The 19,138-nt window shown below is 48.7% G+C and overlaps 1 protein-coding gene across 3 annotated transcripts; it reads right to left on the bottom strand.

Annotated features, from left to right (window-relative positions):
- Nucleotides 1-309: 309 nt before the first annotated feature.
- DNAJA4 (DnaJ heat shock protein family (Hsp40) member A4) lies at nt 310-17,819 on the bottom strand. Of its 3 annotated transcripts, XM_069456859.1 has the most exons (8): nt 17,740-17,819; nt 17,268-17,406; nt 11,587-11,767; nt 9,310-9,414; nt 8,191-8,418; nt 6,917-7,147; nt 2,313-2,413; nt 310-2,211 (listed from the first exon to the last, which is right to left on the bottom strand). In XM_069456859.1, exons 1-8 carry the CDS (start codon nt 17,817-17,819, stop codon nt 1,996-1,998), a joined length of 1,281 nt encoding a protein of 426 aa, XP_069312960.1. In that variant the 3' UTR covers nt 310-1,995. The 3 variants fall into 3 exon arrangements, with proteins under 3 accessions (XP_069312960.1, XP_069312969.1, XP_069312978.1); XM_069456868.1 differs by lacking the exons at nt 6,917-7,147; nt 17,740-17,819 and having other exon boundaries at nt 17,268-17,446; XM_069456877.1 differs by lacking the exons at nt 6,917-7,147; nt 8,191-8,418; nt 9,310-9,414; nt 17,740-17,819 and having other exon boundaries at nt 17,268-17,446.
- Nucleotides 17,820-19,138: the final 1,319 nt, after the last annotated feature.

Raw genomic sequence — 19,138 nt, 5'->3', positions numbered from 1 at the left:
GGAATGTTCCTCCCTCAGACCTTCAGAGGTCTGTTTCTTCACTGTTTAGGTAGCTGCTCGGATGTCAGCTCCTTGTAGAGGCCGCCTTCCCCTATTCTCTTCTGTTCTTCCCATTCCTCTTGGTTGTCATAGCAGTCATTACTACCTGATGTTTGCATTCACCCCCGACCCCCCAAATAAAGCTTCATGCGGGTGGAAACTTCATTCCACTATATCAACCAATGTGAGGCAAGCTGGCACTTAACATTGTTTATTTGAGCTCTCAAAGAAAGAAAAAGCAAAGTCACTTGTCTCTCATACCAGCTCACTTTTAATTTTAAGGTTACAAATGTACAGGTGGAATAAAATTAAGCAACACCCTTCAAATTCCTCTTACATGACAAGGAGCTGAATGTAATTTTGTTCCATCACCAACTAAACAATAATTATTTAGCAATAATTTATTAGGAAGGAAGTCACAGCACAGAAACAACACCCTAGAGTTGTGGTCCATTTATAAATCGATTTTCACGTAGTTGTAGTTGGAAGTATCAGTTTTATATCTATCCTGACCAATGTTCAACTTAGTCCAACCAGCTGGCTCACCCTACCTGCCATGGTCGGATCTGCCCTTTGCCCCTCCTAGGGGAGGTCCCTGGTCTGAGTCAAAACTCTAGGTAGCATATAACCAAATAAGGGTAGATCTCACAGGCAACTTCTGCTTTAACCCAGCAGCTTCGAAGGTAGCAGTTTTTCTTCACAAATTGTGGGAAAGAAAGAAGCAGTAATGGCTAAAGGTTTGAGGTAACCTTAAGTTCAAATTGTAGTCTACCTGCCAGGGATAAGATAATGACTATCCCTCCAAACAAGCTATAATTTACAGTGGTAGTCCATACAAACTGTCGTCCACAGTAGAACTCGGTTAGTGCAGTTCTTGCCAAAACATCACTTGAGCAGGAAGCCCTTTGTAATATGGCTGTGCAATGAGAGGAACGATCCTTTGGAAGGAAGCTGACCCTGGGAGAACGAGGTGGAAAACACTGAGAAGTTCTATGTCTTTCCAGATCCTCAAGTCTCCCAGGATCACTGGTCAGAGGAGAAGCTGGCTGTGCCGTACGGCCACACCACTAGCATTCTCCCTTGGCTTCTGTTGCTGCACCGAGGCTGCTGGGTGCTTGGGGGGTTTCGTCTTTACAAGTAAGCACTTTGGTGGGAGAGCATTGCAAAGGCTGTCAACAGAAAAGTCATAAACCACAAAGAACAAGGTGCGGGAGTCACAGGCAAACAGTGATACCAACGTATCATTTAAAAAAAAAACACTGGTTTATCCTCACCACAGGGCTTGGAAGGTTCGGAAGACTTCCAAGAGAGATGATCGTATCTGGTCGTATCACACCCCCACTCCAACCACTAAGGGCACAGAACAGACTAAGCTGGCCCTGCAACTATGGGTGTGCTAACCAGGCACAGGAAGCCAAGTCCGAGCCACAGATGTGCTTTTATTCTTTAAGAGGATCTAGAATCTAGACTCAGAAATGTCATATTAGCAGCCCTGAGATCATGCCCTAGTAACTCTGCCAAGGGAGGGAGAGGGAGGGCAGAGAAACCACAGACCTAGAGATGGGCCAGGATGTCCACTTTGTGCCTTGGGGTTCGCTAGGGGGCTGGGTGCTGCTACCCGGGCTGTGCTTTATCGGTGGAACTGAACATGGCAAAGCCAGAAGCACGAAGTGTCGGTGCGGCCACTGGCATCTCAAAAGCACATCTTGAAAATGTAAATGAACAGATTCCATATGCAGACTAGAGGTGATTTACACTTAAAACATTTAAATATAAATTAAGCTATAACTTAAGTTACAACCAAAAGAAAACCCAAAAAGACACTCAGCAATTGAATGCTGAACACATACACAGGACACCCCAAACACGAGGCCATTAAAGCGATGCCATTTTCATTGTGCCAACTTTACATTCATCATGTGCTAGTCCGGCGGGGCTGTGCGGTTCTGGGCCATGTCATGCCGTCTGGCACTGCACCCCGGCCCGGGGCCCGTCGTCGTCCTCCTCGTAGGCCTCCCCATGCTGGCGCCAGTTCTGCTCACTGGGATTAAACTCCTTCAGCTCCACCTGATCCATGTCATCTGTGATCCTCACTTTCTGTCGAGGAGGGAGCAGAGCTTCCAGCTGAGGAAGCTTTTCTGGAGAAAGCCAGTGTTTTTCGGGGAAGATTACCTGTAAGGAGTGAGATGGCAAAGACATATAGTTGTTTTTTCCCCTTTCGACGAAGGCATTTTAATAATGTGTTCCATGAGAAGAAAGTGCAGTGAACTTACTAAAAATTGTATGATCAGAGTGCCTTTTTCCAGGGGTGCTTTGTAGATGGGCATTCCTTCGTTGCGCACACACTTCAGGTCCCCATGCTTTATCACCTCACCTGCCACAGAAGAGGTTTAGTTATGAAACGGGGAGACGGAGGGCGGTCTGCAGAGGCCAGTCTCCCTTCTGGAAGAGCTGGGGGGAGCCCTAGCACCCCTTTGGCGGCAGGCACAGGAAGGGCTGACGTTGCCCCTGACTGGAAAGCTGGTCCCAATCCGAGTCATCCCTGTCAGGTGCTGCTTGCTGAGGGGTGGGGATGGGCCTTGGGCTCCAGCAGCGTGTCAAGGGGGCAGCATGCTGAAGTCTCCATCATTAGGTAGGTTTTAAAAGAGTGAACTGGAACTCACAGCACCCAAGCCTGCATAAAATGGGCCAATACACCTATCAGCCTGCCTCTTCTACCATGATGGGGACAAGAGTCTGCTCCTTGGACACTCAAGCAGAACCTGCAACAGGAAGAGGCCTCCAAGGAATCCAACCAGCCCCCATCTGGTATGAAAACTGGCTTGTGGCCCCCTGTAGGTGACAATCACTTTCCCAGGTAGGGAGCTCACAAGGTGACTCTGGCCACTGGCACTTCCGTGTGCGCTGGTGAGCCGCAGTCGGGCTCCTGGCTGCGCCCACCGGGTCTCACAGCTGCAGGAGTTCAGAAGGCGTCACGGAGTTTAGAGCCCCAGAGCTCTGAGGCTCTCCCCCAAGTCTAAAAATGTGATTTCCCTCCGAGCATGGAAAAGGAAAAGGAGAAAATGTTTCTGAGCAAGTATGTTCTTCAGCTCAGTGATGAAAATGGACAAAGGACAGAAATGTTCAGAAAAAAACAAGAGTGGGGGATGAAGAGGGAGCTGAACCCCGATTTATTCAGCAGCCCCTCCCATAAGGGGCTGTGCAGAAGCTGACATCTCTCTCAAGAGGAAATCTTTAAAAGTACAACATACAAGGTTTCAAAAAATAAACTGTGGGCCGGGCGCGGTGGCTCACGCCTGTAATCCTAGCACTCTGGGAGGCCGAGGTGGGCGGATCGTTTGAGCTCAGGAGTTCGAGACCAGCCTGAGCAAGAGCGAGACCCCATCTCTACTAAAAATAGAAAGAAATTATATGGACAGCTAAAAAATATATATAGAAAAAATTAGCCGGGCATGGTGGCGCATGCCTGTAGTCCCAGCTACTCGGGAGGCTGAGACAGGAGGATCGCTTGAGCTCAGGAGTTTGAGGTTGCTGTGAGCTAGGCTGACGCCACGGCACTCACTCTAGCCTGGGCAACAGAGTGAGACTCTGTCTCAAAAAAAAAAAAATAAAAAAAAAATAAACTGTGCCTATGACTCTCCATCCTTGGGGTCATCCACGGGCAGGGCTGTGACTCAGACATGGCCTCAGAGCCTACTGTGGGGCAGGATGGTGGCCCCTGAGCTAATGATTGGCCCTGGGCTGCTGGGCTTTTGTGTTCTTGGGGTTTTTTTTAATTTTTTTTTTTTTTTTTAAATACAGGCACGCACCACATAACGTCTCAGTCACATGTACGACAGGTAGTCCCTTAAGATTGTAACACTACCTTTTTTTCTTTTCTTTTTTTTTTGAGACAGAGTCTCGCTCTGTTGCCCGGGCTAGAGTGAGTGCCGTGGCGTCAGCCTAGCTCACAGCAACCTCAAACTCCTGGGCTCAAGCGATCCTACTGCCTCAGCCTCCCGAGTAGTAGCTGGGACTACAGGCATGGGCCACCATGCCTGGCTAATTTTTTTTTCTACATATATTTTTAGTTGGCCAGATAATTTCTTTCTATTTTTAGTAGAGACAGGGTCTCGCTCTTGCTCAGGCTGGAACTGTACCTTTTCTATGTTTGGGTCTGTTCAGACACACAAATCCCCCCAGTGTTCAGCACAGTAGCAACTGTCCGGTCTGCAGCCGGGAGTGCGTAGGCTGTGCCGTCTTAGGTCTGTGTGAATACAGTCTGTGATGTCCATACAATGACATCGCCTAGTGAGGAGTTTCTCAGATCGTGTCCCCACTGTTAGGCAACACGTGAGGAACTTTTCTGTCTCCCTGTGCCTGCCACGTGTCACTTGTGCTGCTCTCCAGCCCAGCTCCCCACACTCCTGCTTCTAGCTTGTGGGAGCCGTGAGAGCAAGCGTGGGAGACGCGGGGAGAGATTAAAGACTGTGCGTTGGGCTCTTCCAGCGAGCACTACCTGCTGGCAGGCAGGCGGCACCATACCCCTGTGTGGCTCCTAAGTCCCTTTTGTCATTAATCTGCTTCTGAAGCATTGTGACAGCAGAAGGAAGGAGGGTGAGGGAGAAGAGGAAAGGAAGAAACAAGAAATAAGCCAAAACAAGAAAAGAGGGGTGAAAAAGAGAAGAGAGGACACAAAAAATGATAAATGAGAACAACGAAAAAGCACGGGGAAAGAAAACAACCAAAAAGGAATCTCCAACAGCAGGTTTTCTGGATGCTCAGCCCTTCCTTGTAACTAGGGAAGGAAATGGGTTTCTCAGGGGTTGCCACTTCCTTCCCTCTGCGGCTCCTCCCTCACCACCCTCACGCTGTCCCTGGCTCGCAGGCTCCCTGGGCTGGGGTCAGCTGAGGTGGTGAGGAACGCTGGGCTCCAGTCCCCGCGGCAGGGCCCTGTGCCAGGGAGTTCTGTCACGCTGACACAAGACCTCAAATCAGCCACCCCTGGCCAAGGACGGGCTTTCCCAAATAAGTTACACACACATGCTGCCCAGCCCTGGCTCCCAGGAGGGCTAGAAACTGGACTGTGACAATGTTAGGGGCTCTTGGACACAATGCTGGGGTGTTGGGCATGTACCTGCTCACAGCCAGTAGCCTGGGGCTCTGTGTAAACTGGGGTCCTCAAACTCTCCTCCTCAAGTGAGGGGATGAAATGGGTACCCTGCGAGGTCTATGGAACAGAGCCTAAAGGAAAGGGTTTTATGTAAAATTTTCATGCAAATTCTGCATTATATTGCAGTGCTTTTCCCCAATCCTTGCTGAAGGGTGTGCATACAAACATACACACACACACAGAGCAAATGAAAACAAATGAGATAAAATATTAACGATAGGCAAATTATATATGGGTGGGCCTTGGACTATTTTTATCTGTACAACTTTTTTGTTTGTTTTTAGATGGGGTCTTGCCATGTTGCCCAGGCAGGACTCGAACTCCTGGCCTCAAGCGATCCTCTCACTTCAGCCTCCCAAGTGGCTGGGGTTACAGGTGCATACCACCATGCCCAGCTTTCTTTACAGATTTCTGTATGCTTGAAATTGTTTCCAAATAAAAAGTTTTTTAAAACCCCCACAAACTCTGATCAAGACTTAGATATAATCACTTCATTTCATGTTATCCCCAGAAAAGGGGAACCAGAAAGAATCAAAGAGAGGAAAGTGACAGAGAAAGAGAAGAAGACTGGCAAGCCGAAAGCAGGTAAGGAGGGGAAAGGGGAGAGAGACATGGCACGGAGGCAGCAAAAGTCTTGGAAGCTGGCCAGGCAGGCATGGGGCTCACTCACCCCGCAGGACTTGGAAGCCTTATCACTAGCTGTCACTGCCCCAGATGGCCTCATCGGTCGGCTACCCGGCCCAGGCTTGAAACTGCTCCTATAGACCCAAACCTCAGATGGCCTAGGAAAAGCGACTCCGCAGCGAGGGGGCTAGAGCAGCCCTGCTCGTGGCTGGTGCCAGGCCCCAAGCTGCCTGGGCGCCTTGGCTACCACCACACCTGTCCAGACTATCTTTGATAGGTATAGCTGACCTCAGTGCTGTCCAGAAGCAGCTTCAAGCCCAGGTCCCTAGCGTGGCCTCTCCCCCTTCTCAGCCACTTCTAGGCAGGCGCTCAGTGCCCTCCTGAGAGCCGAGTGCCCTGATGTTTACACAGGGCTGGGAGGCTGAACTCAGGCCCTGAGGCAGCTCCCTCTGGCTCCCTGTGCATGTGTGTAGACCAATGGTTCCTGTAGATGCCTCCAAGGATAAGCTGACATACACTGTCTTTTATTTTCCGGAAAATTCTATCTTAAAACATCTCTTTTCATGGGTAATCGACAACACAGAGGCTAGAGGAACATGTGGATGGACCAGCACAGATCACCATTTGAGAGAAAAACACTACTATTATCAGCTATGTTTTACTACATAAAAATAAAATTTTTAAATTTTAGTTGGCAGATTCCAGTTAGAATTTTAGACCCCCAAGATTCTTATTTGAGGCTTTTACCCTCAACTCTGAATTTTCTTTGCCAGAGGTCCTCCTCCCCCTCTGAATTTTTTTTCCTAAGAGAATATAAAAGAAATTAATAAAATGCTTTGGAGTCATTAGTGATGACTTTAGAGAAAAATCAATCACAATAACTTGTTTAACAGAAGTCAACCGGAAATGTGAAATCAGGCTATTCCCAACACATAGAAATAATAAATACTCAAGGTGGTAGATACTTCAAATACCCTGAATTGATCATTACCCATTTTTTTACATAAATTATTTATCAATTTAAAAAAATTAGGCTACCTGGCCAGAATCATTATGCTAAACATACAGAACCTCAATGGAAACACACATTTGAAACATTACCTGATTTAGATGTAATAACTAGAACTCGATCATCCAGGGTTTTTATCGTCTTCTTGAAGCCACAAAGAGCTTCAGAAAGATGAATTTTCATTTTCATGATTAAGTCATGGCCTCGTCTCTGAAAGACACTATGATCCTTCTGATCAAGCACAATTATGACATCACCAGGCTCCAGCTCAGGCTCCTGATCTCCTTCTCCATGAAACAGTATCTTTTGCCCATCTTTCATACCTACGAAACATCATGCCCTGCTGATTAGCCATTCCGCATACAAACCGTACTTCCTCAAAGCGTTTAAAGAAAGAATGCAGAGTCCTTTGGGGGTTCATTATCCACCAAGCCTCCCAACCTCACACGCAGGAGGCGGGGAGAGGTGGCTGGGATGATCCCACTTCCCTCGGCATAACACGAGGCCTGAGACGTGCACAGCGAGAGGGCAAATGGGTCCCCACGCCCCAGGTTCATGCTGCACTCCCTGCCCCGGGCCCTGTCATGCGGCAATGTGAGTATGAGGTCACCACCCACATCCCAGTGCACACAGGGTGTAGCTCTAGGGACTCATGGGGACAGGACAGCCAGCCCTGTCCTTTTCTAATAAGTCAACGTGCACACACAGGCACAGGGTTCAAGCATGTTTGAACAAGAAGTCCTTTAACAACACCTGTGTTGTTTTGGGTGTTGATTCTTTTACTTTTGGTCTCATCTCTGATATAGGATTAGAAAGCCACAAAATAGTCAGGGTATACTCGGAGAACAGCTGAGATGGAAAAAGGCCTTAAAATGATGGCGTCAGGCAAAATGAACAGCCGGGGAAGGTGCTATATTTGGGAGAATGTGACGCAGTGGGGGGGAACGTGGACAAAAGGAACACACAGCTACAAAGGCTCAGATGAGCTCTTTCAGCCACTCTGAGCAATGAAAGCTATTAGGAAGAACACTCCAAAGATTCTAAAGGAATGGTCTGAGAATGTCAGGAGAGGCCAAGTGACCAAAACTGAGGCCAAGTAAGACTTTTAGAGCACTAGAAAACCCTAAAAAGAGGTGGGTTGTCATCCCAAAGAAGCAGACCTCAGCAAGAAAGCTTTGGCAGGTGACACAGAATGGAATAAAGCCAGGGAGGGTCAAGAGAGATGACCTGGAAATAGGAGGAGTTCACGGCACACCCCAATACACAGTGTGATGCCCACTTCCCTGACCCCTAACCCGCGTGTCCCAAGGTTAGCCCCGAGTAGCATTTCCAGTCAGTGCGGAGCACTAGTCATGCGCAGCCTCACCTTTTTCAACATGTACCTCGATAATCTTCTTCTCGCGGATCACCTTGGCACCACTGCAGCTCTCGCAGCGGTCTTTGGGGTTGATGCGCTCGCCCTGGCCCTTGCACTCGACGCACACGGTCTGGATCTGCTGCACCATGCCCGGCCCGATCTGCTGGATGTGGATCTGCATCCCCCGCCCCTTGCACAGCGGGCACTTTTCCACGGATCCCTTCTTCCCACCGATGCCTGCACGGGGTGGGGCGGCAGCGGTGAGCGCTGGGTTTTCCCCGACCCGTGTCCCGACTGGACGCCGCAGGACAGTGAATCATTGCACTGGACCCTGGGCTTGGAATTCTACTTACAATCAGGACAAAAAATGTGGGAGAGTCTGGATGAGCCTGGCCAAGCAGATGACATCCAGATGTTAACATCTGATCTCAAACATTTGTGTTTTTGACTGTGCCAATATTGTTACTTTAGCTTGATCCAATGTGTTTTCTCCCACCCCAGGGGAGATGACCACCATGCCCACAGGTCAGTGAGGAAGCTGGGGCTGTGGAGGTCCAGAGAACACAGCTGTGTCAACAGGGGCTCCTGCCCAGCTCAGCCAATTCTCTGTGGGACAACGTGGGGCTGGGGTCACCAGATCTGACTTTTCTTGAAAACTCAGATTTAAACAATCATGGTAGTTACATTTACATTTAAGTCAGGGGTCAGAAGACTATGGCCAGACTGCCTGGTTTTGTAAATAAAACTTTGCTGGAACACAGGCATGTCCATTAATTTATGAATTGTGACTACTGAACTGAGTAGTTACAATAGACTACATGGCCCACAAAACCTAAAATATTTACTATCTGGCTCTTTACAGAAAAAGTTTGCCAACTCAGAGATTAGCTGAACTGTCTTGATTTTTACATGTTGAAAATGATTGTTAACATATTGAACAGAGGCGCAGCCCAAAGAAAACCTTCGTTCAGGCAAACAGATCTGGCCCTCAGGCCACCTGCTTGCAGTCTCTGCTTGACCCTTCTATTTGAAGATAAATTATTTTTCTCTGAACTGTAAAATAAGCAGACTTGCTTCCAAATCTGAAGGGTAAGAGCTGTGAGAGTCATTAAAAAATTAATTTTTTACCTTCACATTTCTCACAAATTACATTTTTCTGGAGGGCCAATTTCTTTGTGAGTCCATTATATAAGTCTTCAAGAGTTACAGACAACTGATGTACAACATTCTTGCCTTACCAAGGGAGAAAAAAAAACAATTAGTAATATTGAAGTAAATATACCACTGTATTAAATACCACCCATATGACCCTTAGTTATATGAAATCTCCAAAGACGCAAAGCTGTGCCAGGGTCATTCATCCCCACCCCTTTGGGAAGCAATGCTTCTATTACACCCGCCTGCCCTCTGGCCCTCCGCCAGTAACGAGAACTAATACCTTCTCTAGCTATGAGCTAATTATTCAATCATTTATAGAGGTCAACAAAAAGACTTTCCACCTTTATTTTCTGAGACTAAATCTGAGGACAGGGAGAGTGCTAACTGAGAAACCTAAGGCAGTGTTAACCAATGAAGCTGGTTACTAAGTTCTCCCCAGGAAAGGAGCCCTTTCTCACAGATAAATGTCTCTAGACCTCCTCCTTGGGCATAAAGTGCTTTACTTTCTGAGCCCTTTTGTAATTTGTGGCCAAGTGGGAATCCTTCCCTCTGCCAAAATCTTGCCTCTGCATTCAGGATGGTGGACATCTACTCTTAAGAGTGGGAGTGTGTTTGGTCCAGCCAGTGCCAGCCTGTCACCAAGACCCTCCCTGCTGCCCGTGGAACTCTCGCAGTCACTGAGACTAGGTGTCCTGGTTTATTGGTTGTCAACTTTGAGAGATGACTTAATTAAAAGCATGAAGGTTTTCATCTCAAGGCAGTGAGAGAGCTGGGCAAGAGAATACCCAAGGTTTTATTCAGGTCCACACCATCAATTACATGAGCAGGCAATACACCCAGAGGACAGGAGAAGGATTTTTCCCTAATAAACACTTGGTGATTTTCAGCACACTGTGTTCACAGAATTGACAACCAAGCTTTTTAAAGCTCGAAGTCAATTATAATGTGAGAACAAGTACGGCTTCATTTATCCAGGGGCCTCACATTTACCAAAATCACACTTCTTAAACCCCAACGCACAGTTTATTTCTTCTGACTTTACGCAGAATTGTAATAAGCTTGGTTATCTATCTGGTTTCAAGATCCAAAATGGCTTATCAACAGTAAACTGGACAGGGAGGAAGGGAGCTAGCCTATCACAGACTACTGACAATAGAGGTGACAGCCCAAAGCCTGGCAAGAAGTAAGATGTATTAATAGAAACCCCAGAACTCAAAAACAGTGGCCTGGGGCCATTCAACTAAGCTCGAAGTTTCTCATTCACCTCTTGGAGATTAATCATAATGCATTCTGAAAAGGCAGGTAGTTTACTACAAAGATTTTAAAACATAAAGAGGTGAATTTTGTTACCTAGAAAATCCCCTGAGCAGGCTGGGAAAACAAGGCCATCCTGAACACGGCAGAGTACCAGCCAGAATCAGAGGCCCGCGGGCCCTGGCCTGGGTCAGGGAAACCAGGAGCCACGAAAGGAGGGCTGGCAGGAGGGGAAAGCACTCTTGGTAACGGGATCACTAACAACCACAGGAGGTACCATTTACATCCCCCCGGACACTCAGGTGTTTGACCCCAACAACAGAGGAAAAGAGGACAAGATGAACTTGACCTTCCTTCTTCCTATTCCACCACTCCATTCTGCTCCTGCATATGTGTAGTTTGGAAGGTGTCAGATAATTACTGAGGACACTAAGAGATTCCAGGTAGTGTTCCTGGATACTAGACAAGTGTCGAATCATTTAAAGTTAATGAACCCCAAACATGACAATTGTATCTTTTTTTTGTTTGTTTGCTTTTTATTTTATTTTATTTTATTTATTTATTTTTTTTTTTTTTGAGACAGAGTCTCACTCTGTTGCCCAGGCTAGCGTGAGTGCCGTGGCGTCAGCCTAGCTCACAGCAACCTCAAACTCCTGAGCTCAAGCGATCCTCCTGTCTCAGCCTCCCGAGTAGCTGGGACTACAGGCATGCGCCACCATGCCCGGCTAATTTTTTCTATATATATTTTTTAGCTGTCCATATAATTTCTTTCTATTTTTAGTAGAGATGGGGTCTCGCTCTTGCTCAGGCTGGTCTCGAACTCCTGAGCTCAAACGATCCGCCCACCTCGGCCTCCCAGAGTGCTAGGATTACAGGCGTGAGCCACCGCACCCAGCCGACAATTGTACCTTTTTAAAGCATGATCCTGATTCCTACAACACATACAATTGTGGAAACTATAAAACTTGCTTATATTTCTTTAAAAGCATTTACCTCTTCTCTCTCTAGCCATCCGTCCTCCACCACCAAAGAACATGTCAAAGATGTCCATGGGTGACGAGAAGCTGGGGCCACCTGAGCCTCCTTCTTTAATTGCCTGTTCTCCACCCTGGTCATAAATGTCCCTTTTCTTGGGATCTGAAAGCACTTCATACGCCTGGGATATGAGTTTAAACTTTAAAAGAAAAAAAAACAGAGAGAGAGAGATATTTAAAAAGAGAGAGAGGGAAGGTTTGAAATGTTTTATTAAGCAAATCCACCATAAGAATATGAATAAAACAATAACAGAGATATTCTGCACCCAATCCCTCAAACTAGCCAGTCTATACATCCTCTATCTGGAACCCAAATTTCCCATTTGCTCCCTTTGTAAGCTGGGAAACAGAGCGCAAACACCATTAAAGGCCTGGTGGCAAGAGTAAGGGAGAGAAAGCGGTAGAGAGGGAAAGTTTTTCCCTACTCTGGCTGCACCACACAGAAGTCAAGTCCAGCCAGCTAGGATGCAACGAGACCGTGCCAGGGCTTAATCTATAACCAGGTAAGCCCAGGACTCCAGGTGTTACCAGTGGCTGTCTGGCCCATGGCAATCACTTTACTAGCAAGAAATTCAACTATAGGCACTTGTGAGCACCCAACCTCGTGCCAGATACTATGTGTAAACCTGTACCTCTGATTTCCCCCCCAAAGTCCTGCCTTCCCCCCAGTCTTCCCCGTATCTCAGTTATTGTCAATGACAATCTCACCTGTCAACAAATCCTGTTGGCGCTACCTTCACCTTTGCATCTCCAGTACCCTAAGACAGACACAATAACCCCTGTGTAGCATTCCTGCCAAAAACGTATCACTGAAATCCAATTGTAAGAAACCAGTCGGAAAACCCAAATTCAGTGACATTCTGAAAACCCGTAAGACAGAAAAACTAAATGCAATGTGTGATCCTGGATCGGATCCTGCACTGGAAGAAAAAGTGGCTACAAAGGACATGATCGGAACAACTGGAGAAATGTGATCTTTTTTTCTTAATGTTAAACTACTCAATTTTGATAACTGCACTATGGTTATGTACAAGGATGCCCTTGTCCCTAAGAGAAATATGTTGTAGTATTTGGGGCTGAAATGTTATGACAGATGCAACTTACTCTCAAAAGCTTTAGCAAATAGTAATAATAAATAATAACAATAGACAAAGCAAATATGACAACTTATTTACAACTGGTGGAGCTAGGTGAAAGACATGTAGATATTTATTGTACCACTCTCATCTTTTCTGTAGGTACATGGAAGTGTTTAAAATAAAATTAGAACACCAAAATATGCAAAATCCCTTCCGTACCACCACCACACCCGCTCTGGCTGAAGCCCCCATCTCTGGACTAGACTACTGCAGTTAACCTCCTCACAAGTCTCCCTCTTCCCTCCTCACCCCAGCTTTCAGTCTGTTCTCCCTCTGAGCCTGCTAACTGCATGGATTCTCTGCCAAAACCCCTACAAGGCAGCCCAGGCCACCAGGAGTAAAAGCCAGTCCTGAGCCTCATCTGTAAGCCCAACCCAAGGGCTCTCTGCCTGCATCTCCTCCTGTGCCCCTCCCTCACCCTCAATTCTGCACCAGCCTCACCAGCCTCCTTGCTGTTTCTCAATACCGCAGCATGTGCCTCAGAAGTGCCTCCACCTGGTATGGCTTTCCCACTCACCTCGTTCAAGACTTTGCTCAAAGTCCAGCTTTAAAACTGCAAGCCCATTCCCAGACCCTCCCCACAGCCCTGCTTCATTTTTCTCCATGGCATTAGGCACCGTCTAACAAGCTATATCATCTACTGCTTATGCTGTACCCCCCACTGCAATGTAAGCTCCATGAGGACAGGGAGTTTTGCCCACTGTTGTCTCCCTGAGCTTAGAACTGTGTCTAACACACAGAAGGTTCCTGGTAATTATTTGTTGTAGAAATGGCTCAATTCTGGGAATTCAGAAATAAATAAATGAGGTAGCATCTTGGCCCCCTGAAGACTCAGTTCAGTCTGAGAGACAGATGCATAAACATCCTATAATGCAGCTGGCTCCATAAGATATACAGAAAGAGTGCCACGATGACACAAATACAGAAATTGATAGATACTAGGTATTCCCTTGTTCTACATATCCCTGATTGAGATCTAATCAATAACTAGTAAATAACAGCTACTAAATAATAGCTAACAAAAAACTGGACAATTTAAAATTTAAGTCTTAAAAAAATCAACATCATAACACAGGGCAGCTAGATCTTTCGATATGATAATTCTCATACCATTTCTACAAAGTAGTAGGCATCACTCACTGTTACCCCTTTCCTCAGCAGAAAAAAATGAGGTGTAGAGATTGCTGCCTGGTATGGAAGATCAGAAAGCAACCAGGCCAGGCTGGCTCTAGAGTGTTTCTGGGCCTGGCTGCAGGTCAGAGACTAGGCAAATATGCTTAGTGGGAATGTCTACTAGAAACACTCACCAAATTCCCTAGACACTCACAAGACTCTTGGACTTAATAGAATTAATCTAAGAATAAAAAATGAATACCCCGTCACTTGAGATATTCAGTCAGAGGCCAGATCTTACATGAGATGGGGGCTCCAACTACCAGTACTGGGTCCACCCCCTCCCTGGGGTCCCCGCATTGCAGAGTCTAATTCAGCCCCTGCTTGGACCCCTTTCTCCCAGTGGGAGCTTAGTGCTCTGACCAGCTTGCCTTTTAGACTGTGATCATTTGCCACAGAACCTTAATGGGACTGCCATACAGCTGGGAAAATGGCTGAAGACTATGGAACAACTTGGAAAGTACTTACGATAAAATATTAAGTGGAGAGAAAAAAATAGCCTGTATCAGGATGACCATGTATGATCATCCTAAGAAAAGCTTGGAAAGAAGTACAGAGTGGTTCCGATGACATGTAGTTGGTGGGCTGTCCTCTGTATTCTGAAATTTTCTGTACTGTTACATTATCTTTTCTTATTTTTTTAACTTGATAGTCTATTATTCAAACTAAAAGTTCCAGTGAGACTGACCAAAAGACCAAATTCATGGTCATGGGGTAACAGCCAAGAATATGTCCCCCTATCACTGCCCCTGAAAGGGACTATCTTGCTGACCTGCTACCCACCACCCATGTGTCTTGCAAAAAACCAGCCACAGAGAAGTACAGACTGCATACAGAGCACCTGACAACACACACAGGCTGCCCCAATGCTTAGCAACACAGGACAACAGGGTGGAAAACAAAGACCAACACCCCAACGGCCTTCTCAGTTGTCTGGGAGGAAGGGGGGAAAGGACTAACATAATCTATTTTTGAAAAGACATTAATAATATAGTGACAAACTTAGGAGGAAAAAAATAAAAAGGTTCTATTTGTGACAGATAAAGTGGACAAGCATTACACACACACAGACACACACACACACACACACACACACAGGCCTACGCAGTGCACCCAGCACACAGTAGGACCCGAAGAAGAGTTCTATGGTGAATGAATGAATGAGCTCTCTCTGGGGAACTTTACAGCAGAGTTTCTACAAACTGAGTCCCCAGTCTCCTTATTCCCTTTGATTTCCAATCCAAATTTCCACTGACCTCCCAACCCCCCCTTCACTGCAATCTTCCTTCCAATTTGTGCATTTATTGGCTCTCTCCTCCTCCTACATAGAATTTCGTAAAGTGCATTTCTTATCATGACATCGCTATTCATTCACTTAGCCGGCTAACAAATATTTTACTACCTACCCTGCACAGCTAGACACACAGGCAGTAAATGGCCATGGGGGCACAGGCCCTTCCCTGCATACACCACAGCAGGGAATGTGGGTATCGAACAAGTAACACCATTAAAGTAGGATGAATATTCAGCCAGTGGTTCAGTCTATGGCTCAGAGGCAGCCTCCAGGAAGATGTTTTAGCTGAGAACTAAACTAAAGGATTTTATCCACTTCATTGAAGGTAGAAAGGGGAAAGTATTCCTGAGAGTGAGAACATCACAGAAGCCCCCGCAAGCGGAGAGGGGCCTGCCAGATCTCACTGCCAAGAGCTCATTTCTGTGACACTAATTCAGTGCCTGGCTATGAATAAATAATAGTTTAAAACAAACCAAACAACCTGCCCAGACAGGTATATAGAGGGTGAAACCTACACACATGTAGTACGGGTCAAGTCTAACTTTTTTAAAAGTTCAGAACACCAAAAGCACATTCTTCTCAAATTGTATTGCACACAGTCATGAACTCCCTCTTGGTGAGTGCTATGAGATTTTACCCAAAACCAAGGTTGGAAGGCTTTCCCACATATTGCCTTTAGCCAGCCCGCCAAAATGTGAAATTAGAATCCCAGATCGTCTCCTTAAATGGATTGTCAGAAACACTACAATGAATTTAGGGAGGAGATCTATGAATCACCAGTACTGTGTAGAAAGCCAGTGACTTTAAAAGCTACAGTAAGCCACCTAAATATAGATGAGAAACAACACAAATAACTGACAAATGATCTTACAGGAAAGCATCTTAAACTTGTGACAGCCACATTCGGCACATGTGGCTAAATATAAATATTCTATCACTGTTGCCACCCAACCAACCTTCCTAATGTAGCCTTCTCACCTTGGAATATACTAATGCAGACAGGTATTTTGATTTGAGTCATTTCCACGGTCTAAATGCTGGACAAGTGATCAATTGGTGGCTTCAAAAGTGGCCCAGGTGTCATTGCTTTCAGCCACTACAATGGCCCCACATTCCAAGACCTATCCGGAACAACTAAAGTTTTATAAGAAAATGGCAAGAAGTGAAGGGAGGAATGGGCAGGCCGGCTGACAAGCCTTCCTTGCAATACCTGATCCTTCAAAAGTCACCTATTCAGGTGGGTGATGAGCCTCTTTGGGGATAAAAAGACTGTTTCTGTAAACAGGATGAAAAGGTTTAATTTAGGTCCCTATTATGCAAAGCATTTGAGCCCATTATTGGTACTTAAGATCAACTGTGGGTCATCTGTCACAAAAAACCTGGAATATGCATATAAACTTATGTGTCACGTTTCAGATGTCCATGTCCCTATTTAATGAAGACAATGTGATCATTCAATGTCTGACAAGTGTTAGGTAGAAGACAAGCACACATACCAAACCCAGTTTGCCATTCTCAGGAGGGGCGCCGGGCTTATCCCAGGTACTAGCTCAGATTAAAGAAACTCATTGCCTAGGGCTTACGCATCAACAGGGAACGTGAACCAGTCGTTCCCAGCAAGTGCACAACTCCTGGTCGCATGTGCCTCTGTTTCCCGATTTGCCGGCTGCCTCTCCCGGTTCAGTCCCGGCGCCTGCCCGGCATCCGGCAGCCACGGCGGGGGCTCCATAAACACTTGTGGAGCGAATGGAGGAATGAATGGGCCACGCAGGGGCTCACGAGGGGTCCGAGTCCCCCTGGCCCCGGCACCACACGCACCTCCACGGGGAGGCCGGCGTTCGGCGAAGTGCGCTGACCGCGCCGCTCGGCGCCCCTCGGCCTCCCGCCACCCCCGGCCCGGCCGGCCCGCCGCGGGCGGCGCTCGGGGACGGTCTCCGGAGCCGACGCGGCTCGGGTTCCCCGCCGCCTTCAATAATTCACAGCCCGGGTCCTCCCAGGCTGAATAATTCACAATGAGCCCGCGCCGCCCCGCACCTTCTCGCCCTCATCCGGGTTCTTGTCCGGGTGGTACTTGAGCGCCAGCTTGCGATAGGCCTTCTTGATCTCCTCCGGGGAGGCGCTGGGCTTCACCCCCAGGATGTCATAATACTGGGTCTCCTTCACCATCTTGTCTCTGCGGGGCGGGGCGGGCCCGGTCAGCGCGCCCCGGACGCCCCCCCCGGCCCGGCCCGGCCCGGCCCCCGCCGACCGCGCGCGTCACGGCCACGGCCGCCGCCCGCCGCCCGCCGCCCGCCGCCCGCCACCAGCCTCCCGCCTCCCGCCGGCCGCCGCACTCGGGCCGGCTCCTCCGCAGCGGCTTTTATTCGGCGCCGGCGGAAGGTTCCGCCAGGAGACAGTGACGCCACAAGGGCCGAGAACCTTCGCGGAGGTTCCGGCGGCGCCTGAGGTGCCGGGCTGGCGCGGCGGGCTCGCTGCCCAGACCTCCGGCGCGGCCCCGCCGGCTCACCCGGCCTCCTCGGGCTCCTGCTCCTCGGGCTGCCCGTCCGACTCCTCGGAGCTCCAGTTCTGACCGCCGCCACGGGCCATGTCGGGGACCTTAGAAGGTGGCTTCGGCGTGGAGGGCGCCCTCCGAGGACCGTCCCGCCGCCCCGCCGCCGCCCGCCTGCCCTTGCGAGGGTCCGCGGGACCTGCCGGCTCGCGGGTAGGGTGGCCCGAGGGGCAGTGTCGGCGGGAACTTTGCGCTGAGGCGTTGGTCTGGGAGAGCCGCGTCCTGCGGTCCCCACCCAGCCTCTCCCCGGGGGTGTGGCCGCCCCCTGTTCGGTCACAGCCAGGTAGCGCCCTGAGGCCTGCCTCGGATTGTGGCATTTTTGAGGGGTTTGGAGTGGGCAGGGACCCTCTGCCGCGGTGGGGCCCCAGTTTCCGAGGGCCTGCAGCTGCCGGGGCTCCCCGTGGCATCTTCAAGGCCGGGGCGAACCTGAGCCCTTCCAGATGGGTACAGGGAGTGGGGGGAGGGGGCTTCGCGACCTCTCTACTGCCCACCACTGGGAACCACTTAAGTCCGCCAAGCGTGAGCTGTGACGTCCCGCAGATGTGGGCAGTGACGCCGGTCAGACTCGAGCAGCAGCGTTCCTCCAAATCTCTCAAGGGTGGGCAGTGCCCCCTCTTCTCCCAGGGGTGGGAAACCGCCCCTCCCCTCCGCTCATCATCGTTGAGCGAACTACCAGGGCTGGACCAGGCTGGCAGCCCCAGTGTTGGGCACACAATGGGGTCCCGCGGCTGGGACCCCAACCGGGTTGGGTCGCCCAGGACGCTGCCTGGCAGGTACAGTAATAGGTCCCCGACTTCCCTGGGCCACTCCCAGGTCCTGGCGGGTGCGCCCTGAGCCGAGATCACAACCGGCTGCAGAGAAGTGGGCGTGGAAAGCAGGCCCGGCTATCAGAGAACTGCAGGCCCCTCTGCCCTAGCCCAGCCTGGTTTCTGCCAGTGGAACACTTTGTCAGGGAGGGCGGGCCACTGCTCACCACCCTGGCATCCCTTGGCCTTGTTTTGGGTCCTATGGGTGAAGCAGGCACTTACCCCTCGTCTACGTGTTCAGTGGGGGTGAGAAACGACTTTCACTGTCCAAGAGAAATTTTAAGCTGCCCATCTCTATTTTGGGGGACATTGCTTTTTTTCACACTCTCTGGATTATGAATTATGCCCTGTAGGGCAGAACCTTTGGGCAGAGAACTCAGAGCTGGAGGTCAGAAATTTTGGAGTCCATATCCAGATCTTATTAACTATATGAGCCTTTTCCTCTCTGAGCTTGTTAGTTCATCAACAGGACATGATTGCCCTCTGCCTGCCTTTCTCAGAGGATCCTTGTAGGGATCAAATGAGATGGTAGCTGTGAAGGCTCCTGGTGC

Source organism: Eulemur rufifrons, chromosome 2, assembly GCF_041146395.1.
Source record: "Eulemur rufifrons isolate Redbay chromosome 2, OSU_ERuf_1, whole genome shotgun sequence".
In the NCBI taxonomy this organism is placed as follows: Eukaryota; Metazoa; Chordata; class Mammalia; order Primates; family Lemuridae; genus Eulemur; species Eulemur rufifrons.
Note: the sequence above shows the minus strand (reverse complement) of the source record. Positions and strands in the feature narration are given on the sequence as shown.

Excerpts from the sequence above, each read along its gene's own strand:
- DNAJA4 (XM_069456859.1), bottom strand. The coding sequence starts at position 17,819 with ATGGCCCGTGGCGGCGGTCAGAACTGGAGCTCCGAGGAGTCGGACGGG. Across the intron at positions 11,768-17,267 it reads ACCCGGATGAGGGCGAGAAG|TTTAAACTCATATCCCAGGC; the intron begins GTGCGGGGCGGC and ends TTTCTTTTAAAG. Across the intron at positions 2,212-2,312 it reads CTCTGATCATACAATTTTTA|GTAATCTTCCCCGAAAAACA; the intron begins GTAAGTTCACTG and ends CACTCCTTACAG.